The sequence below is a fragment of the Psittacula echo genome, assembly GCF_963264785.1.
Source record: "Psittacula echo genome assembly, chromosome: 16".
Taxonomy (NCBI): Eukaryota; Metazoa; Chordata; class Aves; order Psittaciformes; family Psittacidae; genus Psittacula; species Psittacula echo.
Genome location: NC_137752.1, coordinates 6,246,518 through 6,274,088, shown reverse-complemented (window position 1 = coordinate 6,274,088; position 27,571 = coordinate 6,246,518). Strand labels below are relative to the sequence as shown.

General features: G+C 44.2%; 1 protein-coding gene across 5 annotated transcripts in view; it reads right to left on the bottom strand.

Annotated features, from left to right (window-relative positions):
* The window catches only part of DNM1 (dynamin 1), a gene marked incomplete at both ends in the record, with an annotated part of 63,883 nt that extends 43,092 nt beyond the window's left edge, over window positions 1-20,791 (bottom strand). For all 5 annotated transcript variants that reach the window (XM_080630814.1, XM_080630812.1, XM_080630813.1 and 2 more), the window contains one exon: window positions 20,631-20,791. In XM_080630814.1, the coding sequence (XP_080486940.1) occupies window positions 20,631-20,791 (161 nt within the window). The remainder of the gene's footprint in view (window positions 1-20,630) is intronic.
* Window positions 20,792-27,571: the final 6,780 nt, after the last annotated feature.

Sequence of the window (27,571 nt, the reverse complement as noted above, 5' to 3'; positions counted from 1 at the left end):
TAACTGAAGTAGTTCCTGGGCTATTGCAAGGAAAAACAATCACTAAATCCTCACAGAAGGCAAGACAACCAATCCATTAGACAAATTTAGTCACCTAAATCAATAACCTTAGTGCTGCTGCTTCAGTTCTGAGTGAAAATATGTGCAATCTGATCCCTAATATCAGTAAGTGAATGTGCATTCTTATCCACAGGCTACTGGGAGGTACGTGCAGTTCAGCTTCTGAGTTTTCTCTGCACTTGACTCCTATTAGGAGATGCAGACAGAAAGCTTTATTAAAAACCCCACAGCTGATGCATTATCACCCCATATTATTTCCTACTCTTCATTTCCTTTCCCTCTACAGTCTTTTGGGTAAATTCCTCCTCCTGCTTGAGCCTTTCAAATCAGACACTAAAAGGTATGGATTAGTAAATACAGTGACAAGCTAGCTGGGCACCAAGCAGAAAGCAGCGCATGGGAGTCTTGCTTGCCCTCTTGCAGTAGGCATAATAAACTGCTTCTGTAAATGGAACTACAACAGCAGAGCATGTGTAGAATGAACAACACACTCAGCACAAGTTTTGAGTACACTTGGGAGCCAGGGGGAAAAGTCTCCACACACAAAGGGATGAAACTAAGCCAGAATCAGGGAAACAACGAACAAGGTAAGAGCCACCACATGCCAGGTGACTTGGACAGAGGGGAGCAGAAGGGTTAGATAAACTGGCTTCCTCAGCTCCAGCACATATGCACAGCAGCAAGGCTGGCAAACAAAATAGATAGATGGAGTAAGGCTTCAGAGGTAACACACTATAGGGCTCCAAGTGCTGGCACAAGGATAGCAGGGATTCCCCTTGTAAGACAAGGCAGCCTCTAGCATGACACCAAAAGCAGTCTCATTACATACACCACTATTCAAGACTTCATGCCTGAAATATGTTATTCAATTAAGTTTGAGGACACCAACCCCCTGGTTTCCTTCTCCACTTTGATTCTTAAAAACTGAAAATTACTTGTTGTTTTATTGTAACACACAGAAGTGGCATGGCATTTGATTTCCTATGCTTTTGAGCAGGAATACCACTGTGCCAGTTCTTCAGGCAAGGCTTTATGCAGAAAGCACAGCAAAACAGCAGCTAAAACAGAGCAGCTGTATTCAGGGAATGTACATACTTAACTTGCTTGTATCTTTCTTGGTTAGCTATTGACTCAAAATTCCCTATCAAGATATTGGAAGTTTTATTTATACATGTCTCACATCTTTTATTAACTATTGTCAGAGAGAAGACCTTGAGCTAGGTACATGTTTGGTCTGAGCAGTGATCTCCTTTCCCAAATCAAGACAACAAAAAGAGTCAAGGATGCAAATCCTGATGGGTCTTCAGGCTGGAAAAGTTGCAGCAGGGAAGTGACCTGAAAAGGCATTTATTGTTCCATTTTGCATTGCTCACTTCCGAAATGCTTACACATGTTCTCGACTAGCTACCTCAGGGCAAACCCAATCTCATCATCCCTTCTAGTCTTATTTCTATTTTAGTATGCAGAGCTGCGTTAAAGCACAGATTTAGGCTGAAAGCTGCATTAGTAGTGCAATAGGAAAACCAAAATATTTGAGGAACAGCAAACAATGTAACAGTTACTGTAGAGCAACATCCAAACAAAATCCAAACCCATTGGAAACACAGTAAGGCAACCAATACCATGCAATAACACATCCGTGAGCAGGGCACTGGGGACTTCGGGTTTCCTTACTAATGTTTTAAATTAAAGCCAAACACTCTGCACAAAGAGCTTCCATGCATAAGATAACTTGGAGCCCTACAGAACAAGAAGGTGCTGTTAATGACAGGAAAAGCACATTTGCTCTAGAAACAAGTTTCAGAGTTCATTTAGGGACTCTCACAGTCTAAAGGATTAGAAGTTAAAAGTAACATGGACCAAAGACATTTCCCACTAGACTATTTATAAAACACAGGAGATTGACAAACTGCTTGTATAATTCAACCTATGCTGTATGGAAAATGAAGGAAACTGCTTGTATAATTCAACATATTGAATGTTATGAATATTAAACATATATGGAATGCATTGAAAATTAAATGCAATTTTAGCTATAAACACTCGTGAAAGGAAATGGCATTAATGCAGATATGAAGATCAGCATAATCTGAAGCACTTTCTTTTTGGTCATATATTCTAGAAACTTCAGTATGACTGGATAAGAGGGGTTACTGCAATCCTTTATGTGGCACTACAAATGCATTCTTACAAGCCCAGCTCTCAAACCAGTAAGAGCTCAAGTTCAAACCAGAAAGATACATAGAAATGCTACCCACAGGGAAACCCAGGAGCATCTGTCAGTTCACAGGACAGGTAGTAAGGACTCCTGCGCTATAAAACTAATGCTGCCTCTGGTTTATTGAGCCTCACAAATAATTTACTCCTTGTACTGCAGAACTGAAGGGGTTTTGCCCTTTTACCATCAACTGGTCATCTGTATTTCTGAAAGGACTTTGTGACAGAGCTTTTTCATTCACAATTTAAGTTTTCACTGAAGTTGTAATTAAAGACACTGGCAGCTAAGAACAAAACTGAGTCCTTGGTACTATCTCTTGTTCTAAATGGAAGACAGACCAAACGCTTCTATCACCACTTACTTTCCTGCCCCCCAAGGAAGCCAGAGGATTTGTAAAGCTGTTTATATGGGGCTTTGAAGCACCAATCTAGGACTAGTCTGGATATACAATACAGCATCCTTGCAGTTATTGTTTGTCAGTCCTTTGAGATTCTTGGATTAGAACGTGCTGGAGAATGCAAAGCCTCAATTAAAAAGGCAAACCAGCAGTTTATGAAGACATAAAAGCAGTTCTAAAGAACAGCAGAGTGAACACCACCATCTGATCATTTCATTTCAATTTGATTTCTTTTTAAACATCTACAGACAAATGGGGCATTAAAGGCTGTGATTAATTCCCCAGTTTGGATTATATTCATTTCAGAAAAAATTAAGATTCACACAGCCTCCACAATTCCACATGGCTGTTTGGTTTTTTCAATCCACTATTTATTTCCTGTGTTCTGGTGGTGCTCAGGGACAGCAATTCAACCAGAACTGCACTGCACAAAGCACTGTGCCAATACACAGCAAGGAATACAGTTCCTGTCCTTCTGGATTTTACTATTTGCTTACAAAGTTTGGACCTGTTCCTGCTTAAGCTTAGAACTATCTTAACTTCATCTGCCAGTTCGTGTAGCTGATCATTCACACACATCCAGATCGAGTTCTTCATTAGCTCATGATGGCACAGAGCATTACAGGAATCCCAAGACAATCTGTGGGTATTGGTGCCTTTATGACTCTTCAGATCCTTGCACTGATTGGCAAGGATCCCATCCTCATAAAAGCTGCATTCCATGAATGGCTTATATACATCCCTGAAGAACACCTCATCTCACAGCACAGCAGCTATGTTTTCAAACATACTCTTACTCCAGCATGTATGACCTGAATGAATCTTTAAAACACAGGCTGGCATCTATGCAACGCATTAACCATACAAAACCTGCATGGTCAGAAATAATTACTGTTAACCTTATTGACTAAACAAACACCTCAAACAGTAGTAGCTTTCCACTTAGACACTAACTCAAGTTCAGTGCTTCTTTGTAACAGACATCATCTAGTTTTACCAGAAGGTAGAAGCCTGATGTAGAAACCGCCCTTGAGAGCACCTTCCTGGTCCCATTGCTCAAGTGACACACAAGTACATTCATAAACAACTCTGTAACTCAGACACAGGGCAAGAGGAAAAATTTGTTCTTTATCACCCAGGAGGTCAACACAAGGGCTGCGTTACAGATTGAGACTCCTTTCCTGCTGACTTTGTGGCTTCTATGAGCTCTTATCTTCCCTGAACCAAAGCGCTTCTCAAACAAAAAAAAGCCAGACAGGCCAACATGAAAAGCAAGCATTTAAAAGCAGGTTCATTATGAACAACAGCACCCATCAACCTGCTACTCTGCTTTTCTCTGCCCTTAGGACACTAGTCCTTCAGACTGTGGTCAGTCTCATTCCCAGGTAACCACACTTCTTTCCACTGAGGTTAACGCTTTTAGACTCAGAGAAGTTTAGGCCAGGGGATGAGTGTTATTTACCTACCAATCTCCACAGCACAACTGCGTGTCTAGTCTTGACCCACAGTGAAAGAAAGCAATTCCATAAGCACTTGGTATAATATTTCTTAGGCTGTAATTGGTACTGGTCACACAATGGATACATATAGAACTAAAGATCTATTGTAAGTACACCACATTCCAGCATACTGGCAATATTATTGTGCACAATGATGCATTATACAAGAATACAATTGTCAAAAATAAAGACAGGCAATAGTTCATGAGTGTCATCATAATATACATGTTACGAGAAACAATGCAATTCAAGAGAAGGCTTCCCACTGCCTTGTACCTTGAGTTCCTACTTACAGTAGCTCAAAGGGAGGTTAACACTATTGTGCTGGCTTGGCACACTTACTTTGGTAAGCTGTCCTGGCACTCAGACAGCATCTCCAGCACCTAGCCATTTCTCCCCAGTGTAGCAACCTAGAGCAGTAACCAAGAAAGGCCAAGCAAAACTCCTCTCAAGTTTGGGATTTCTGCCATACATAAGATGAGCTCCCAGAGACTCTCTCACAAACTTCACAGGTGCTGTCTGAGCAGGACAAAGCACAAATGCCAGTGTAAGCTGGAGTAATTTATAGCATTTGACTGAATAACTTGCAAACAAGTGTCAGAGGGAACAGCTCATGAACTAGAAAGTAATTTCTGAAGCTTGCACCTTCTATTCCCCTGTCTGCCTTGAGTTCTTCTATTCCCTTGCACAGCACTGCAGTTGATACCAGCACAGGTCCCCAGCAAAGATGAAGGGTACACTATGATACCTTCATTAACAGAGACTGGGGCACTGTGGTCTTCAAACATGAAAGACAGCGATTATGTTAATTCACTGTAACAAAAAAAAGTATAGAAATAGGCTTTATTACCTGTTCACACACACGTACTGCTCCGGAACTAGCACTAAGAATCATCTGTTTTGTTTCCTCTGTCTCTTTTAAAGCTGACCAGGACATGCATTCCAGAGCATCTTTTTTGTATGTTCCTGCATCTTTTTCCCCATACTGTGCTCTCACCTTATCCAAAGGCAAAGTAGCATACACAGAGTTAACATATGAAGTAAATAAAGCCACATAAAGAACCTACATTTACTACAAAAGGCAACATTTCAAAAGCCATCATGACCCCACATCACAGGCTTTGCCAAAAAGACAAGAAACCTTTCAGGAGACTGCCCCCTCCAAGGGAATCCAGCTCCATAGAAAAGTGCAGGGCTGGCTGTTTGGAAGCCTACAGACAGCAAGCCTGGCAAGTCAAGGCCAGTTCCTCGTGAACACACATAATGGTGAGGTTTGTTTCACTGACATTTGGGACTAAATGATGTGCCATGGAGACACAGCAGCTGAATGAGCTCCCACCTCAGCCACAGGGCTTCTCTTGTCATAGGATGCAGCACAATTACTTGGCCACTGATCTAGATATACAGAGGTGATAGTCCATGCCTTGTGTCACCTTCTTAGTAATTTCTGGTAAAGCATAAACCTTCTCTTTCCCATAGAACAGGATAAGCCTTTTGTTACTGAAATATACTGTCATATTTATGTGTTCCTGTGGGTCTCTGGGAGGACCCACATGCCTTGAACATCAAAAGTGTTAATCGAAAAATGTGTTTCCTGCACTCAAGAACACATTTGTTGAGCCAAGTGTGGGCTGAGGGGGTCAGACAACTAGAAAGGAGATACGTGCAATGTTCTCTCACATCACTGGTACTTCAGCTGCAGTGGCCATGTTCAGACTTCAGCCTGCAGCACCTTTGCAAATGCTGCTACAGCAAAAAGGAAAGTGCAGAGAAGTTTCTGCACAAACACTTGCTCAGAAACAGCTCTCTTCCCCCCTACCCCTCCCAGAACTCACTAAATTCTGCTTTTCTGGCTTATCTCTGACTGTACAGACTGGTTCCCAGGAGCCACTGCAGTCAGTGCTTCTCACTCCCTCTTTCCGCATCTCCCTCCTTTCTATTTCAGCTCCCCTCCTGCATATGCCTCTATGCAGGTCTCAGCAGTCGGATAAGATAAGAAGTTTCTCTATATTTATTTTTATTTAAATCCTTTGGGCTGATTTTTCTCTTTCACACTCCAAAAGTCTGGAAGACAGCTGTGTGCATTATGCCAAGTCATGGCTGCACTAGAGCCTCTGTGCACAAGTTAATCTGATGCAGAACTACAGAGCTTCATGGCTGTACTGTTCCACAGGGCAAAAGACATCCAATGAAGTCAAAAGGATTCTTACACTTGAGGTATTACACTTTCATTTAATGGTCTGTAGGTCTGCCAGCTCACAGAGTAAAGAGGCACAGCCAAGAGTTTGCCCCAGGGATTTCTGTATGGCTACAGGAGTCTACCAGCTTTACGCTTGGTAGGCCTTGCAGCAGGATCTGGCCTGACTTTAGAGGTGCACTATGGATCTATTTAGATCACCTGAAATAAGGTAGAGATGTTGCTGCTACATTCTTGATGCACAAACCCTGAACCAAGGGTTACCGCATCTGATCACCTCTGGCTGCGTTACAAGGCATAAAGCAAGAATTTCTGCTACAGCTGCACTCCATCCCCAGTTTACAGAGCATGGACTGAAGTCCCTGAATAGAGTGAGGGGAGACAGAAGCTGAGCAACTGGAATTTCTCTCCATTAGAGAAGGTTACACAGCTCCCACACTACATATGTAGGCTTTATTTGTAGAAGGGGAAAAAAACAGACAAGGAATTACCTTGGGAAGAGGCTCAGACACACAAGGTGTTACCATTTTTGCCAGTTTTTCATGGTTTGCTTTCCTATTATCTAGGAATCCCAGGTTTCGCTCCCAGAGTCATTGCTGGGACCTATCTTGAGCACATGAGTCTGTAATACAGAGCCGTTGGTCAGCCCTTTTGAAGAACCAGCACCAGGATCTGGTATCCATTCAGACTCAGTACTACAGGACCACCCCTGGCAGTGCCCAAGGCCAGGTTGGATGGGCCTTGGAACAACCTGGTCTAGTGGAAGGTGTTCCTGCCTTTGGCAGGGAACTGGAACTGAATCAGCTTTAAGGTCCTTTCTAACCCAATCCAATCTGTGATTCTGTGATACTGCTCTTATTATATATATATAATATATATAAAAATAGATATATTTGAACCTGTTTGATCAGTATCCATACCCATGCTTTGGTTTATTCTCTGATTTCAGGAGATTAACTTTTATTTTAGAAAGGCAGGTTTCAAAATCAGCCCCAGCCACAGGACTTCAGGTGCTGGAACCTTCTGAAAGCTGTACACCAAATATAACAGGAAATACAGTCGTTTCATCAGCAAGCAACACTTGAAGCCTGTTTGAAAGATCTCAGCTTCCCTCAGCCCTTGCAGACACCACAAAGATCTCAGGTCTTGCCTAGAACAAGGTATGCTAAAGTATGAACACAGTTTACCACCTTAGCCATCCTAACCAAAATGTCTGGGCAGGAGACACAGTCACAGGCCTCCTTTCTGGCTGAGTGATCAAGGTTAAATTCCTTGCTTTCAAGTGCCATGGGGGACTGTGACCCTTGGAATCCTGGCACATGACAACAGGGCCTTGTGTCATCCCCACTGAGGAAGCCTGCAATGGGACCAGATTGGATCCATGTGCTTCTTTCCCTATCACTGACTAGATAGATAATCCCTTCATGGGCTGCTGCTCTATAACTGCAGTGCAGCCAATCCAATCTGAGAGCCCAAACCAGGCCCAGGGGGGTAATTCCCCTCCCACTTCCCTACAGCATGGTGAAATCTACTTGTCTCCATAGAAACAAATCAGTTTGATGTCCACACAGCTCCTGCATCCCTCACTGCTGTGCATCAGCCCCAAGCTGCTAAGGCTGAGAGATTTTAAGCAAGTCACTAAAGCTGTAAGTCAAGAGTTTGAAGGAGAAACGAGGTACTCCTGGCATACAAAACCACCTTACACAAGATGTCATTTGCTTCAGTTCATCTCTGCTATGAGAGAATTGGGAATATCCTTTCCCTCCTCCATTTTGAGGGTTGACTTATCTGCCAGATCCCTCCCTGCAGATGGGTTAGCTCAGAGCACGTGAGGACGTAGACCACAAATGGAAAGGAAAGCACTCCAACTCCTCAAGGGCACTTGTGAGCCAATTTCCTCCTGGTACTTTCACAGATAATAACTGTAAAGGGATTTTCTTGTTTGGAACTCTGCATTTCACTGCAGAGGATTATTCAGAGTGGTAGAGCCTCCAGTGCACTGCCTGATCTCAAAAAGTCACTGCCCATTACAGCAATGCCGCATTGACTCTGGGCTGCACTGCTGGGGGAGGAAAGAGTCTTGAGAGAGTGAAAAATTGCAGCACTGCTGCTGTGCAGCTTCCTCTGGGATCTTTTGGGTAATGAAAAATGAAGTCCTGGCTCTTGCTTACTGCCTTGGGATATCAAGGTAAAGAGTAACACAGCACTGATTCTACATGACAGTATTGGGAACTCAAGGAAATAAGCAGCCTGCTGGGTCCCAAATAGATGTAGCAATAAGGATTAAGGATTACACGTTTGTGCAAAATGCAGCTTTGATTTCAAGAATTACAATCCCAGGAAAACGTGGCTGTGTTCACTCTTAATACACAAACATAACACCAGATCTGGGTGGCAGTACCAGGATTCCAGGGAAAAGCAACAGCACTGCCTGGGTCTAGAGGCCTCCGGAGACACCGGTATAAGAACTGCTGCACTAATGTGATGTGTTCTCTACCCCAGAAGCTGTAAACCAGACCTTTCTGCTTGCCTTGCTGATTTTTCACCACCATAGCATAAGAGCAAGCTTTCCTTTTGCTCTTTCTAAAGGATGGATGCCCTGGCAAAAAAATGTCACGTAGATTCGTTTCTGCAGAATTTCCCTGCAACTTCCAGGCAATCTCCTCAACACCCTAAAGCATCAAAAATTAGTCCAGTCCTGATGGCTGTAGTGGAGAAGCACAGTTAATTACAGTCATAAAGGTAAACCCATGACCCAGCATCTTTGCTTGTCTCCTCCTCAAGCTGCACTGAGCTGTCATAATACTGCAGTAACACAGCTCTTCTTTGGCACAAACAAACCTACAGACAAATCCTACCTTTGCCATAACAGAAGGGTTGCAGCCCTGAAAACCACGACCTGTACAGCACCTGCAGCTTGAGCTGGGGGAAAACAAAAGGGCAAGCTGTACACAAACACTGGGAATGACTGATGGGAAGGCACAGCCACAGTAACACCCTAGGATTAACATACACTAAGACCCATGAGCAACAGGCTGACCTTGCTGTTTCCCACCAGCAGTGTCTTAATCTGTTCTAGCTCTCTGGAGTCAGGCTGCAATGAGTCTAGAGTAAGGGCTGTCCACCAGTAAAGGCTCCCCTGTGTTCAGGGACACCTCTAACTGTGCAGCAATAACATATTCAAGCTATTCATCACATAGAGACTCTAGATTAAAAGTGGGGTATCCCCATTGTTGCCCTTCTCTCCTTCAGAGAAGGAAACCAGGTACAACGCCAAACTTAAGGATACAAAAACACTCATGGTAACCGTCAGCTTAGATTTCTTGTCAAAACTCCACCACCTCTGGAGTCATGGTATTTGCTGCAAGACCCAAGAGAAGAACAAATGTAGCTCAAGGCACATTCCATCAGTGCAGTATGACACTTCCTGTACTCTCAGACAGCCCTGTGTGCTAGAAAAGGAGACAGTCTCCCCAGACCTTGAATGCCATAAAGGGTCCAGACAAGTGAAAGAGTTCATTGGGAAAGGCCAAATCACTTTGAGCCCACTAATACAAACCCAAGAGGAAGCTGTATGATGAAAGGAAGTAACACCTCAAGCCATGATGTGCTATAAGTTGCCAGACATGGGTGGTGAGTTTATAAAACTGAATGCATGTACCTTGATAAATTATGTTGGGTCAGTGGTAAGATGCAGTGTTGTGCACTGGGAGGGAGGCTATTTCCCTCCAGCAGGCCAGAGTTCTGTGGGGTAACTGACTTATGCTGCACTCCAGCATCCTGATCAAACTGTCCCAGGTGCATGGCTGTCCTGCAGAGGGAATTTCAGACGCCAACTTCTCTCTCCCTGCCTAGATAAGTATGCAGGAACAGTGCCAGGCTCCTGGCGATGCACCGCACCTTCGCAGTTTTAGATATAATTAGTCTGGAAGTGCACAGTGCAGAGGCACTGCTGCTTCAGCCCTTGAAGTAAAAACAGCACATGACTACTCAACACCTCTAGAGCAAAGTCAGAGGAATTAAACTCGACTTCAAAAACCATACAAGACATCCCCATTATGCCAGAATGAAAGCTGGATCAATGCTCACAGAAGACATGAGCTTTTGACCTCCTAGCTGGTTCCAATGTGTCTGCCAGAGACCTTTTGACCAATCACACACCTCATGTCCCAGGGAACATTTTTCTCTGGTCAAGAGTAGCATTGACCATAGGAGATGACAAAAGGGCATGTTTATTACAGATACACATCACAGAATTTCTAAGGGAGCCTATGTCTTCATGGACAGCTTTCAAGGGCTTAAATTCAGAAAGCAGACAAGGGTCAAAATTAGTGTTGCCTATTAATGGGCACTTCAAATCTCTAGCAAAATTGTGGCATAATGACTTGGACAATCAGGCCAGAGTCTTCAGTCGTCCATTCCTTTCCCTGTTTCCCACAGGTAAAGGGTATTTCTTTCCCCTGGTATTTTCCTTTCACCCCTTCAAACCAATACACTTATTTCTAGCAACATTTGCTTTTGCCTGTCCAGGTATCCAGCTTGAATTCAACTTTGTCCAAACAGAAGATGGCAAAATATCAAGTGATAATGCACTTCTTCACTTATTCTTTTGCAGTAAGTATTCTTTAAATATCATTCTTCCAATAGTCTATACAAATTCATTCAAGAAATAGATCCCTTTCTCTAAGATGGGTTTGGAGTGCTGGGTAGTTTGCAGGCCTGGCATAACAAACATAGCTTGAATGAAAAGGCATAAACAGAGTAATGCTTAGGAACAGGAACATCAAAGTAGGACAACTCAGAGGGAAGAAGAATATTGCTGGGATCTCTGCTGAGAGCTGCACTGATGTAGAAGAGGTGTCCTGAGCTTCAGCACTGGAGCGGCAGCACCAGCTCTGCAGTGTGACACATGTCATGCACCAATCCCTGAGGGTATTCCGCATTTTGGTGTTCAGTCTCCTCCTCACCTCCAGCTATAACCCCACTGCGACAGACCTCCTCTTGAAGCCACCACCACACTTAGACAATTCCCAGCTATTCATAGAGGAGCTTCTATTAAAAGTAAAAGCACAATCAGCTTAAGAAACAGCAAGAGATTACTCAAGAGATCACAGCAGCCTGAAAGAGAGAAAACCCAACACGTGTATTCAAATCGATGGGCCCCATCCTGACCCACAGCAGTGTAAGTTCAGAGTAAATCATAAGCAAGTTAGTAGAGCTAAATACCAGCATAAAAACTGTAAGGGTCAGAGCCCTGAGCCAGACCCTACGTAACTTACTCTACATTTACACATGCAAAAGTGGCAGGAAGGCAAAGAGAAGGAACTAAACAAAGACTGCAGGATTTTTGCCTTTAGGTACCTCTTTCCTTGTTCTAAGGAATTCAGCACAGCCTCCCCATCCCTGGATCTCCAGTCTCAAAAGAAAAAAGGCAAATATAATAGTTTTTTGCTAGTGCTCTCAAGGGTAACTTAGCTCTGCTATAAAAACATTTGCAGATGTTAAGAAGTGACTACTCAGCATCTCTGTTGATTTCTACTCATTGATGCTTTGGGTTTAAACACAGCTGAAAAACTACTCTGAACTATGGCTGCAGTTTATGATCAGCTTTTACACAGCCCCACAGCAACACTGCCTGGCCCTGCAGCCAAAATACCAGCTATGTCCTCTCCCAGGCATCCCATGTACTACAGTGGCCACTCTTGCATCAAGACAGGATCCCAGCAATTCTCTTGTTTCTTACAGTAGTATTACCTCTTCACCCTCCAACACAGCTGCAACTATGGAACCTAAAGCCATAAGAAGCAGGAAAGGGACTGTTAAAGGGGACTGCTGAGGCAATACATTACTAAAATGGTATTTTTACTACCAGAGACTCAAGCTCAATTCCCATTTCAGTCACAAGTGAGGTACAGGGTTTATTCCAAACCTCATTTTGTATAATTTATTGTTCATTACAACTGAAACAACTATTTTAGCAGAGCTTATAGTTTTAGGACTGAGCTCTGATTTTTAGGAAGGGAAAAGTTGAGAACACAGGTCTTAGAAGTTTCTGTATTCTTTATACTTGAGCATTTACAGAGACAGCACCTTTTAAAGAAAAAATATACCCTCAAATATCCATGTTAGAAATTGCTGGTTTCAGTACAAAAGCTACACTGCTCCTCTGTTAGCTGAATTGCTGTGGCCAGGGCTCTAAGAAAAGCCACACAAGTCACAAGACTTGCAGAAAAGTGGCAGAAGTTGGCAAGTTTGCTTCCAGTCAGCAGGACACAGCTTGAGGAGCTTGCATAAAGTCTGCTTCCAAGATGCTTCCAAAAGCATCTTGTGTTGAGCTGCAAGAAGCTACTGACCAGGGACTGAAGCACCATCTCACTTCCATTTGGTTGTGGCTGGGGCTGCCAAAGCTTTCAGAGCATCTAACATGGCAGAGAACAATCAGAGACACTGTTAGATCTCAGACTCTGGGCTCACTCTTCCTCTACTGTGTCTTGAAGAAAAGCACTTCTCTATTATAGTCAGCACCAGCCTAGGAGCTGTGACAAGCTTGAAGGTCATAGAGGAAGCAATAGTCAACAACTTCACTATCTGTCTGTCCATCTATATAAGATGATTTAAAAAAACTACTGAGTCACTTTACATTTACTTGTTATTCAAGTATTTACTAACCAGACTTTGAAAACAAGAAGCTGGACATAAGTACAAAGTTTAATTGTTTAAATCTCTAACATTGTGCTCTCAGTTGCCAGTCACAATGTTTTGATGCACACTCTTGCCTGCTCCCCAGCAAACACAGAGATGTTGTCTCAGTCCTCTATTCCCAACCACCCCAATATTTACAGCAGTTAGTCCTGAGCAAGACAACCAATTCCCATGACTAAACTCCATCAATTCACTCAAAACCAAGCATGATGCATGCTTTAGAAGGATCACAGAGAAATGTAAATAAGGAAATAGCTTTTTGGAGCTTTTCAGAACCAGCCCTGCTTGCAGTCCAATCAGACCATCTGCATGTTTCAAGTCAGTAGGAACAAATCTTTGGGCTCACTCCTCTATAAGGCTGTGATACCCATCCCTGCTCTGAAAGGCTATGCTCAAAAATGGAAGTGCTACCAGCTCATCTAGTCCAGTTTCTCATATCCCAGTGCTTTCTATTTCAGATTTTGAGGACTCCTCAAATCCAGTATCTGGTCTATGCCAGCAGCCAAAAGTGGCTGCCTCAGTCCCAAACTCTGCAGAGCAGACCTGAGTAACCATCAAACAAAGCTTCATGAACAGCTAAAGCTCTTGGCACACCACTTATAGAGAAGACAGGTTTTGAGGGCTGAAGCAGACATCACTGTACCACCCTTGCAGAGGGTTTTCATTTGTTGTTAGGAGAAAGTTTCCTACTTTATGGTTAACCTTTTCTAGTGTTATTTCAAGTGTCTATTCATGATATACACCTTCATGACATGAACAACTTCTCCTTTCTACAGATGGAGAATGTGGTATAAAAGACGCTTAGTCATAAAGTAAATTAGTTTCAGAGCTGAGAACAGAACTCTATTATGAGGCTGAACATGCCCATCTGCCTGTTAGACACAGTATTTCTTTACCTTGAGCTTTCACTATCAGGATGTGAAAAAGCAGCTCTGAGATCAGGAAAGGTAAGTTTCAAGAGGGATGAGAAGCTGTCCCATCAGTGAGCTGTTTTCCCCTCACACATGACTAGATTTCTTTTTATTCTGAACTAGATTTCATTTCAGCTCTCCTCCCAACCGGCACTACTCTGACTCATATGGTTACAGATCTGTGAGTCCAAGAAGGAAAGTATTACACCCAAAGTTTTTTGGTGGGATATCAAGGAAGCAGGTTCACCCCCTGCACAATACCAGTAATTTTCCTTTCACAGATGCCACCTCAAAGCCAATTTCACACTGGGCATGCTGGCTGAACACTGCATACTTCTAGGTGACTGCCTGCCACCCCTTCAGTAAATCTTGTTTTGCCACTCAAATGCACTGCCTGAAACAAACATCTGACTCTTGGCTCACATGGGTGGAGCACACATGGGTTTGCTCTTGTCTAATAAACTCACTGCTCAAGGCATCATAATGAGTTTCACCCCAGCACCTACAACACAGCAAGAACCGTTTTCTTGATTGACTTAGGCTAAGTTGTCAACTTCTTCAATTTCTCCTCAAAAAGTTTCATTTTAAAGATGCCAAGAAATCCTCACTCTGAAGAATTTTTACTCACACTTGTATAAACAGGCTCAAACTTGAAGTACAAAGTAGGGACATTCAGTAACTCACCAGCTCAGGAAGGGGATTAGCTTCCTGCCTCAGAATAACATTTTCAGAAGCTGCCTCAGTAGGAGGTGCTGCAGACTCCCACACCTTCTATTTAAGTCTAGTAGAGTTCTGCCTGCTCAGAGCATCTGGAGAACATAGGTTCAAGGACTTGACTTGGCATCCCTAGCTAGGTATTGAACTTTGGCTTCTGAAAACAATCAGGAGCCTTTAAAAATAGAACCCCAATTGCATAATACTGAGCATCAGCTTCCAAAGTGGAGATAAAAGCCAGTTTCCTTTCCCTGGGTAAATTCTGATATCATCTGAGACATGCCATAAGGATCTCTTCCATGTGAATATAAAGCTAGTGGGCAGTTACCAGAAGTATGAGATCATCACTAAAGAGTTAAGCTGAAGAATAGAGTCAGACAGATAGATCTGCAGAGAACATCCAACCGCTGCTCCAAGTAGAACAGATATTAGACTTGCATTTATTTGAGCCAACCCACATAACAGTAAAGCAAGTAGTCAGAGCACAAATACAGGCAGACACTGCTGCTGCATCTACGGACATTGAGATCCTGAGACATGGTTTTCCTCCCTCACAGCCATCCATGTTACTCCATGATTTAACTTAATTATGTATCTCCTCCTAGCATTCCTCGTCCCACCAATGTTTGCTTAGGGATTTCTCTTAAGGTAAATTACCTTATCTTGTGGCCTGCTGGTACCACATTTTTCACTTCCCCCTGTGGTCCAGATTTTCTTCCTTCCCAATTAATCAGAGGTGAAAACCAGGTATTTTCTTCACTGAAGACCAAAAGCTTGCTACCATTTGAAGGACTATTATTTGACCACAATTTGTTTCTCTAAAGAGCAGAATCCTACTCCTGGCTCTTCCACCATCCTCTGCAACCCCACATAAGTCAGCTCCCAAGCAATGCTTATGTCTTTAACCTGCAAATGCACCACAGGATTTGGTCAGCTCACAGATGTATTTATCATACAACAACTAAAGGTCCATGACTTGCAATTACTCTCTGCTCACACTTTGGGCATGCAGCTGTACCTCAAAACAGATCAAAACAATAAAAATAGAAGAATAATATTTAAGGAGTCCTACTGTGGCCAGAGCAGGGCAAGTTAGTGAGTCTATCTTCTTACCCAAACCTGCCGCTACAATACTGCATTGACTCACCCCCAGTACAGCAGACATCCTCAATCTATACATAATATAGCTATACTTTTAGAAGACTTAAACCTTTAATTCTCTTCATGGCACTCAAAGCATGTACTACAGCAGAAGCTTGAGCAGCTTCAAAGCACAAAGATCATTGACAAAACAGTTTTCCAGGAGTATCTGAACAGGCCAAGAACCTACAACACTGCATGCGTCCCTATAGGATCTTTCACTTCTAGATAGTTGCTAAATACTGCTGTTGGTCTATGGAGGTATCCTGCTGGGGAAACTTCCCATGACAAAGCAAAGTACCTGTTATCAAAGACAACATTCCCTCACCATATCTTGGGGGTGTAAGTATCTCTAAACGATTGGGGAAGACTGAGATACAAAAATAAGTTGCTATAACAAGTTATTATGCCTGAAGCCAAACTAAGCCCTGTGATGTCAAGATCTGGCTTTGCATTTTCAGTATGTGATGCTGCAAGGCAAAACCACAGCCGCAGCACACACTGCCTGGTCCTTGCCTGGTTTTGTCAAGGCAATTGCAAGTACAAAGCTTAATAGGTATTTATCCTTACCACTGCCACAGGCATTGCAATGCTGCATTTTATCTGCTTCTTTACCTATACTGAAATTTCAGTTTGCTAGGAGAGAAAGTTAATATAACACAATTGAGTTTAGGTCAATTTCCTTCCAGGTAACATGCAAACATCAACTAATCCAGCATATACCATCAGAGTCTAATGACAGACTCCTAAGTGCCCCATTTGGTTTGGGACAAAAAAAGCTCCCAAGAAAGAATGTTTTTGGGGTAATGTTCAAGCCTGGGGTCAAGTAAATGCTGATTCACTTCCCACACCTTTGGCACTGCTTTTCTCCCCTGACATAAATGAGATGGTTTCGCCTCCATTCAAGTCCTTCCACCTACTATTCCCAGTCCTTAGTCATTGCCTCCTCAGCAGCCCCCTTAAACCATCTGTTCTCCAGAAGCCAGAGGTGCCTTGTTTTCTCCATGAAGAGCAATGCAAGTGTCCTTGCAGGGCTGAAGCAGTGCACTTCCTTAGATCAGCAAACAAGACCACAAGGTGCATTTACACAGCCATTTGAACACAACCCAGTGCTTTGGGGTTTGCCTTTTGTAAAGCAGAGATAACAGTAATACTCCCACAAACCCAAAGATTTGTGTAACAGCACTCAGATCTTCAGATTTAAAACAAAACAAAAACCAAACAAAACACACACTTAAAATCATGGAATGGTTTGGGTTGGAAAGGATCTTAGAGATCACCCAGTTCCAACCCCCTGCCACAGACAAGGACACCTTCCACTAGACTAGGCTGCTCCAAACCCCATTCAACCTGGCTTATATTTGTTAGTTTTCAAATGGTAAAATAAGAGTAGCATGAACATGAATATGCTTGTAGGACAGCTTTGAGGGATGTCTCAAACATCCCCCCCCTTCTCAGTCCCTTGGGCTCTCAAGTCAAATTACCAATCCCACACACTTTGTTCTTTTTATCAGAGCAATTTGGCTGGTACTGGTGCCTGCCCTAAGACCTTCTAATTAAAGAAAGAGGGCAGCAGGGAAGTAACAACACCACAAGAATAGACTAAATGACCCCTGAGGTCCCTTCCAACCTGAGTTATAACCACACCAACAGGAAACACCTGGACCTGACCCAATTAACCTTCCTTCCAGTTCTGGGGCCCAGGACAAACCAGCCTACAAGAGATGTATCACCTGTCTGGCTTCTACGGGGCTGCTCTTGTCTCTTCAGTGATATTAAACACCATCAGCTGGTATCCCCATCACCATGCTGAGTCTCCGGCAGCAAAAGCACACATAACAGCCACACTGACATCTGGTATTACAAATACAGGCTCTGCACTGTTGGATAATCTGTTAACAGCAGAGTAAAGTGACACTGGAAGAGCAATTAGTAGTAACTACTAAGACATCACATTCAGGAGGAGAATAAAGATTTGTTTGGTAAGCCATGTAACTACATATTGATTGCAGTCAGCATCCCTCCTCTGTGCAGAAAGGTTTCCAGCATGCGTGGGATACAGTGCAAGCTGCCAGCATCAGCCCCAGACTGAAATCCTGCATTGCCACAGGCCAGGTCTGGCAGTGGGGGCAAGCGTGCTGCCCCATGGCATGAACATGGCTTGATGGCAATTCGAAAGGAGCCCTGCAGGTATTAAACAGGGAAACCATCCCTTCTGCTGAAGTGTCCCCATGGAGCACAGCACTCAGTACCAACTGTATCAGCATTTGTCCTTGCACCTTCCCATCCACTCAGAGAGAAACTCATCAGCACTCACATTTACTGTGCAGTCAGCAGCTGCTGAGCAATAGCTGCACCGCCATCCTGGTATCAGGCTGGAGCAGTGACATATGTCATATCCACACTACAGCAATAGTTGTATTTGTACACAGTAGATCTACACACAATTCCTTCTGATGCCTATTCAGACAAGACAAGAGCCCCTCTCACAATTACATTGAGAAGCCATGCTTATTCTGGATACTATTTCCATAGCTCCTTATCATGGTTTCCAATACCCACACAAAAAGAAGAGAAACTACACACTATAGCAGGGCCCCAACATTATTATAACACGACTGGGTTTTGCAGCAGATACACATACAGTCTGTGGTAAGATGTCTCAAGTTACCAATCTCTAAACCAGCCAGCACTCAAGGGTATCAAATGGAGAAAGACCTCTTCATTCTGACATATCTTCCATTCCCACTCCAATTATTTCCTGTAAATGCTTTTCTACAGACAGGTCTCAGCTTCTGCTCAGGGGACCCTTCATTATTCCATTTTCTAAAAGCCACAGCACTCTAACTTGCTGCTAGAGAGATGACTGATGGGACCCAGCGAGGTCACAAGTTCTCTTGGGACAGCAGTCATCAGAACAAGACAGAAAACAATTTGAGTTTACTTCTTTTTCCACCAGGCAAGATAAAATCCCCGGTTCTCAGTTGGAGCAGTGGAGACACAGCAAGGATTAACATATTCCCTTCTGTTTGCTTAGTCGGAAAGACAGGGGAAGCAAAGCCCAATGCACTGACTGCCCTTCCACAAGCCCAACAGCCACACATTACATATTACGCCACTGCAGCATTGACTGCATAGATGCTCTAGAAAGGATTTACAAGAGGAGGCTGCCAGTGCTTCGAAAGCATGAAAACAGCAGAGCCAACAGGTGAACCTGTTTTGCTCACGTACTTCAAGAGACCTATTTCCCCCTTCTTAGAAAGCTACAGCACAGCTAGCTTTTCCCTTTGGCTGTAGGAATTGTTATTTTCTTCCTGTGTCTATAGACAAATAAGTGGATACTCTATGACCTAAGTGAGGCTCAGTAAATTGTTCCTGCAATGTCCTTCCCTTGGCATGATTCCCAGCATCCCTGGGGGGTACTTCTTGGACTGATGGAAGTTAGCTAGAAAGGATCCCAAACTCTTTGAATGTGTATCTATAGCAAAGAAAAACAGTAATCTTGTTCTGACCATGCTTTCTTTGCACCAGATACTATCCCTGTGCTGTCTTTCTACTACATACAGCACATCCCGCACTCAGTGCTCAAGGCTACCCTTGGACAGGTCCAGAATTTGGGGCTACTTGCAGGTAAAGAAGCAATTCATACACACCACAGACCCTTCCAACACTAGAAAACCCTTGTAAGCCACAGGGCAGCAAACAGCTTAAAAGGAAAAGCAGGAGTGGGGGAAAAATATCTAGATGTGGTCACAAAAGCAGTTTGTTGGAAGAGAAAAACCCAAGCAAGCATCTGACCAGGTATCACAGCAGTCACTGCTTGTCAGGCAAGTCACCAGCAACCCATGTGCCCCTCATAGCATAACAAAACACCTCGATAAGTAAAACCTGGATATCACTGAATACCATTAATTAACTAGGCCAAAAACAAGCTGAGGAACACCCCCCTTCCCTCCTCAGGTGTTGTGTGTCTACACTGGCACAGATAGCCAGGCAGCACGGGCTGCAATTGACTCAAGTTGCAGATGATGAATGCGAAGGTCACATGAAGGGAAAGCATCAGTATATTGCCTGTCACAAAATGGTAGCACGCGGGGATTTGAGCATATAGGAGGGAAATAACCCCGTCCTTCCTATAGCCTCCCTGCAGCTCCTGACATGGCATCCGCTATGGAGGACAGCGAGGCAGGGCTGCGGGAGGAGGATGGAGCAGATTAAACTTAAGCACACACACACACTCCCGCCGCAGCTTCCTCCCTCCATTCCTAATGACAACATCCATGTATCAGAGCTCCGCCGAGGGGATACCCCAGCCCGGCGGTCCCGCACCGAGTCGGGGAGGGGATGGGGCTGGTTCCCACTGACACATCAATCCCCTCCCGTTATGTAACGGCGCGGGGGGGGACACACGACACTGCGAAGGTGCTGCAAAGGCGGGAAGACCCCGCTGCGGAGATCCCCCACCACAAACGGGGAGCCCTCCAACGCTCCTCCCTGCCCCTGCACCGCAGCGCCCGGGCGTCCTGCAGCGCTGCCCCGCTACCGCACTGCACATGCACCCAGGCTCTGTGCTGGTGAGCCGCGCTGCCCGCGCACCGCACTACCCGCGCACCGCGCTACCCGCACCGCCTGTGCGTGCGGCAGCTCTGCCCTCGCACTGCGCTCTCCACACACCGCACTGCCCCTGAGGCGGCTCTGCCCGCGCACCGCACTGCCCCTGAGGTGGCTGTGCTTGTGTCCCCCCCAGCCCAGGCGCGGCGGGGCTCCCCAGGGACCCCCGTTTCTCTCTTACCTCCCGACGAAATTCTCCAGCACGGAGCTCTTGCCGGCGCTCTGCCCCCCCACCACAGCGATCTGCGGCAGGTCGAGGTTGGCGTTCTGCCCGATGGCGGCGAAGGCGTCCTGCAGCCGGTTGACCAGCGGGATGAGATCCTCCATCCCGCGGTTCCCCATAGCTGCGGCGCGGCACCGGCTACTTCACACAAGCGAACCCACACCACTCCCTTCCCCGCGCCCTCACCGGCGGCTACCCCGGCTCTCGCCGCCCTGGCCGGTGGGCACCGGCACCCGCTCGCACCCCTCGCCCCGCTCGACGCCGCCCGGGCTCAGCACAGCTCGGCTCGGCTCAGCCCGCCCCGCCTGTAGACAGCCCCACGCCGCCGCCAGAGGGCATTAAGAGCGCCGGCGCCGCGCTGCATGCTGGGAGTTGTAGTCCGGGCGGGCTGAGGTGGCAGGGGCAGCCTCCCACAGCCCGCCCTGTGGGGGCAGCAATGGCACCGAGATCGGGCCAGCTCGCTTCTCTCGACACCAGAGCAGAACAGGCTGTCCGCAGGCCTCAGGGTTTCTGTGGTGCCATGGCTGATTGACACGTTGGTACTGCCCAGGTTGATGCACCAGCATGGCCCAGCCTGGATGTGCAGGGCCCAGTCGCTGCGCATGCTTGGTTACCATCCATGAGCCTGCCAAACTCGGTCACCATCCCTGCAGAGTTCAGTTCACATCTACACAGCGCAGGCAACACACAGGTATGGTTGGATGGGGCTTGGAGGAACCTGCTCTAGCGGAAGGTGTCCCTGCCCGTGGCAGGGGTTGGAACTGGATGAGCTTTAAGGCCCCTTCCAAGCCAAACCAGTCTGGGATTCTATGATTTGGTCAATGTACCTGTATGGTTTGATTACTCCACCCGCACAGTTTGGTCTTTGCACCTGTATTCGCCTGGTGCAGTTTGCTCTCAGAACCTGTGAAGTTCATTGACCCACCTGCACTGGAGGACTTTGCGTCAGGACAGTGCTCACAGAATTGCCAGAATACCAAAACCACTTGATGTGATTGAACTGGATGTTTACAAGACATCTACTGCACTTCTGCTGCTTCATCCCCATTCAAAAGTGGATGAGAAATGCATCAATTTCTGTTCATAGCTACAAAACAGTAGATGATGTTGCCGTGTTTGTTTTGCAGAAAAGCAAACAAGTGTTTCCTTTTATGTACTTTGTTTAAAAACCAGTTGTCTACAGTAAGGAAATTGTTTGATTTCATGTTTTAAAAGGGCTAGGGCTTTAATAAGAATATAATGTGAGGCCATATTTGATTTGAAAGTACAACAGTGAAAACAAGTGCTCAGAAAAGCAGCCGATGGCTAGCAGTGACTCAGAAGGATGGGGAACGCTGCATTTCAAATACCCCTCAGTTCGTACTACCCAGTGCTCTTGTTCATAGCTCAGAAAGAGCTGGGGGTGGTGGGGGAAAGGAATAACGAAAAACTGCAACAGCTTCGGAGCTCTATGTTTTGTTTTTAACAGCAACTTTTAGTTATGACGATTCCAAAGAAGATTTCACAGACGTCCATCAAATGTAATCCACGCAAAAATACCTACCTGGGCGTACAGAGAGAGTAGAACTACCACACTGAGGGGTGGACTTGCCTCATTGCGTCAGTGAACATGCCCAAGAAAGGTGTTCTGAAAACATCACCAATGTGCAGGTAAGAACACGGAAGGAAGGGAAGGGAGCAGCTCCATCTGTAGGGGTAACACCATTGCAGGGCATACGTGGGCTGTTGATGCTATTTTTTCCTCTCAGCAAATTGCCCAATAAGTCTCAAGATGCAAGCTTAAGAAACTCAATATAGACTGTGTCTTTAAGCATATGTGCAGCCATTCTGATAATTTATGTTGAAGGAGCCTTTGTTTTTTCCTTCAAAACTTGATAGCTGTTCCTCACTGGAGATCAACACAAAAAGAACAATGGAGAGTATCAAAGGCTTGAAGAATGATGTTACTTTCCTCCTTGGATCAGAGCTCATGGTCAGGGAACTTCAGGCTACAAGGATCTTTGAAGCTTTATTTGAAGAACTATAAAAAGAGAACTCTCTTCTTTTTTCTAGAGGTTACTGAAACCTGAAGTTCACCCACAGAGCTCTGCTTTCAATACAGGAAAAGATTGACCAGCTATGTTACTGCACTCATCTCACGTTGTTTAAGAGTTGTACTAATAAGCCTTAATGGCCATGACTAGCCTCACCTGGGACTTCTCCACACATCTGTAGGCCCAGGAGCTGTATTTAAGCTCAGCCCTGGCCAATAGTTTTTGATGAATTATAGGAAAGTGTTGGTGTCTGGCTTGGCTGTGGCCCTATGTGCCTATGGAGTCTTTGATTCTGAGTTCAGTTTGTGGGCTGACTTCCTAACTCTGTCTTATTGCTATAGATGTGCCTGGAGATCACTAGAGCTCATCTCAGCCTGCAGGTTTGTACGTCTGCTTAACCTTAGACCTGCCTCATTGCCATGCTGTTGCCGTAAGATCTGGACTTTTTGTTGAATCTAGCTATTATCTTTGGTCTATCCTGCTTGTTTTCCTTGGATGCTGTGGGGTTGGGCACTGGTTGGCAATACCCCTTGCTCCTCTTCCACTGGGGAGCAGCCCTGCTTTTGCTGCTCCTGGACAACAGCATTAACTGCTTAGCTAGTACATAGTGATTTGATGTTTCTCCTATTCTTGCTCCCATACCCCATGCTATGGATCTATTCCTGCCTTTACTAATTCCACAAAAATGACTATATTTGACTGTGGTATCAATGTTTTCCTAACAATAGAAACATTAACCTGTGTTGTATTCTACTCTCTTATTTAGCATTTTATGCAGGTGTTTTTCTGATCTTACTCCAGTCCAGAAATAATCCTTCAGGTTTATACCATTTTCTGTAAAAACTAAAATTAAACGAATCCATTTGTTTTGAGAGAGGTTCGTGAAATAACTATGAAAATACAGTGTGTCAATAGCTAATATTTAAGGCTGTAGAGAAAAAGAAAGGAAGTTCATGTTGCCAGTTAAGGAGCTGGTACAGCAGAAAGGCTCATGCTTTCTCCTGTTTGCAGATATTCTTTCATTATGTTATTTGGTTTTATTTTTCTGTGGAAATGGTGCTTAGTTTTTGTGAAATGTGGTTCTTGGTGTGGGTTTTAAGGGGTCCTTGGTCTGACTATGGTCTCAGGGCAAAAGTGCATTGGAGGGATGGGGCAGCTAACAGGGTGCTCTCCAAGCAGACAAGAAAGTCAAAAAAGGAGTGGTGGAATTGGTAAAAATATGCAGAAATACTTGCAAACTTTATGTAGATTTATCATCAGATTGATACTAGTGTAAAACTGAGATGCACAAATTGTGCTCCTGCTTTCCCTGCCTTGCAGAGATCCTCATAAGCAAATGAGACTGCAGTGTAATGCCTGTAGCGTTACCTCTACAAGAACTCATTATTATTGTGGGGTCTAACTGCTTCTGCAGCAATTGTAATCACTGACTCCAGAGAGACCCAAACTCGAGATCTGAGACAGACGCTTGGTTTTCAAGAAGCTTTATAAACGTACACCTCCCACTGATGAAAATGAGAACTGCAGGCGCTCAGAATCATTCCTAAAGCCTTCCATTTTCTCTCCTGCAAGAAACTGAGTTGCAAGGATGTTAGCAGCAGACAAGCCTTTTGATTTTATAATACCTCCCACTGTCACTTATGGAGCAGCATGTAGCAGTTATAAGAGGAAAACCAACTGTGTGATCATCCTTCATGGGAAATACTGAAAAACTGCAGTGTCTTTTGAAATAAAAAACATTTTTATAAGCTGGTGTGGACAGGAAAAATCTATTTCTTTCTACTTTGGTAGAAAAACTTAAGATGTGAGCAAAGAAAACTAATACGGATGAGAGATTCCCCCTCCCAAGATGCTATGAGTATTTCTGGATATGCTTTAATGTGAATCCCTAAAAGTGAATGTGGGCATAACTGCATGTGTTTCTATGTATGGCTATCAACATAAGGACAGTTTTGTACACTGATTTTGTCACCTCATGCAAATAGAACTCCTAGTTTAGTTGGTGTAATTAGAAATAGACACTTGAGTGCTGGATTCTGGCCCTCATTCCTTGCCCTTGCCAAAAGAACACTTTTAGTCCTCAGAGAAAAAAAGAGGCAAAAATGTAGAATGCCATCAGCTTACGATTCTCCTGGTTACCTGCAAACTGTTTCTGCTGACTCCAGGTAGAGCTGTGAGTGTTCAGAATGTGTCACAGTGGGTCAGGAAGTGGATGATCCTAAAAAATGTCTATAAAGACAGGTAAGAATTTAAATTGTATGCTTATAGGCAGAGTTCCACAAAGAAATCTGGGCTAGGGTTCTCACTGTCTGTAACAATACAGAATACATTCTACAGCTGACAAGCAGTGAAACAAATTAAATGAAATTAGCCTCTTATATTTATGTGACTATGTAAAGCTGCCTATAGAGATAAAAACAATTCAAGTATCTATTTTATAGGTACTTAAATGCTACTATCTATACTACAGTATACAGATAGTAACATCATTGATCTCTTGTGATATCAGTTGCTCAGAAATTAAAAGTTGATCTCTAATGTTCCTATTAGTTGGAAAGCTACCTGAAAGAAAAGCAGCCTTTAACTTCAGAGTTTTAAATCTAAAGCTTTCCTTTGTAAAAATACAGTGAAATACTTCCTCCTCTTATGTTCTGAAACAGGAAATTTGCTGAACAGGTCTGCAAATTCCTCAGGAAGAGGTAAAAAGTGGTAAATGTAGCGTACGAGACACTGGGCCAGGTTTATCTTTAGTGTGGCTCCACAAAAGACAGAATACACATAAGAAAAAAGAAAATGTTACAGTCCATCAGCAAAGGGATCTGCACATGATGTGAGCTTAAATTAACACTTTACCAGCAACAAAGCTGAGTTCTATGTGCTTTCCACATCCAGTGAGATGATACAAAATAGCTCCTGGAGTATATTTTACCTTGTGAGACAGAGAATCACCAATAGAAGTTGATTGACCATGTGGCAAAATGGGTGTAAAACCAGCATCTCAGTTTATGTCCTGTGAGCCTATCCTGCCAATTAGGAAATACTTGGAATAGGTTTTTAAAGCAATAGAACAAAGAGTGAGTGCCAATGTCCTTGAATGCACACATCATTTTGCTTTGCAATGTTGTGTGCTGCTGCTTTCACATGTGTGAGTGCAGCCTTCCTCCAGAAAAACAGGGACAACAATGGAATTTCAGTAATCAATATTGGCTGCTGAAAGCAGGTCTGGTGAAACCTGACCAGTTCTTTCAACAGATAAGCCCCAAAAGCAGGAGGAAAAAGTTCTTTAAAGCTCCATATGCATTCTTCTCTGAAGAGTTCGGGAGGTTTAAAGACATTATGGTGAGAACTAGTTATATCCTAGTGAAATGGATGAGTAATACCACTATCCTTGCAGATTGCAGAGGAAATTTTGAGCGCCACGGTATCCTGGTGCTGTCACTGAGAAACACTTGGATTTTTCAGAAGCTATGTGGCTTCAAGGGTTTCACACCAAGTCTTTTCCAAAGCCAAAATTAAAACATACAACTGCACAGTCCAGTCATGTGCTGGGAGCTAGAGATGTTTAGTTATCTGTCTACCTGATCTGGTCCCTGGAACGAATTCATACAGCCTAGCAAACCTTGGCTATATAATACAATCCAGCTTCTGAATAAAAAGCATTCGTATGGTCTGTCCTCTTGTCTGCAAGAAATTTCATAACCTTGATGTAATCATATAGATTTGTAATGCAGGTTGCCTTATAGTGATGGTCCAGCAACTCTGCTGATAACCCTGTTGCAGGCTAATTTCTAGGTAATTTTCTTACCTTGAACTTTCACTCTTTCATTCGCTCCTGTTGTCAGTGAGACACAAGTTTTGCCTACCGATTAGGTTATTATTCAGTGATGATGTTGTCTGTACTGTAGCACTGTGTTTAAGGTTCCATGTGTTCATCTGACGTGTATTTACCACTGTTTACTAAAGAGCAAATTGCTTAATAATTGAAAGGGAAATGTTCATTGCAGGAAAAAACCAGCTGTCAGAAGATGGGAGGTCAAGGTCTGTGGACCAGTGCTCTCTGGGTACCAATGGTAAGTAAGTACTGTCAGTGTAAGGCACATTGTTCTGTTGCCTCTAGTGAAAGAAAGGATCCTGGGCCAGTTTTCTGCACTGTTACCTTCTATCTCTGCATGACTTTCAAACTGAACAGTGTGATTAACTGAATCTGGAACCTTCTGGATTCAGTTAAACCATCTTTGGTAGGTGGGATGTTTGTCTGGCACATAGAGGCATGTCTGAAGATCAGACTTTGGATTGTAGGTTGATAAAGCAGCATGTGTCTTTACCTCCTACAGCCCTACTCCTGACTTACATTGTGCATGCATGGGCCTAAATCCACATCCAGATTTGTGTTCAATGCAGCAGTGTATCTACATATTTTACTGTACGCTTTTTGCCCATCAGTTCAGGCTGAATAATTTGTATATAGGACCTCACAGAAGGAAGATCAGTCTTTGAGGGGAGCCTCTAGACTATGTCAGAGTATAATACCTGACGGTAGAAACCCTGCAGACTTCGTTATTCACATCTCATTGACACGGTGCTTTGTAAATTTACAAATGTTACATACAGAATCCCAGGCTAGTTTGAGTTGGAAAAGACTTTAAAGCTCATCCAGTTTCAACTCCTTGCCATGGGCAGGGACACCTTCCACTAGAGCAGGTTGGTCCAAGCCCTGTCCAACCTGGCCTTGAACACTGCCAGGGATGGGGCAGCCACAGCTTCTGGGCAACCTGTGCCAGGGTGTCACCACCCTCACAGAGAAGAACTTCTTAGTATCTAATCTCAATCTCCCCTCTGTCAGTTTAAAGCCATTACTCCTTGTCC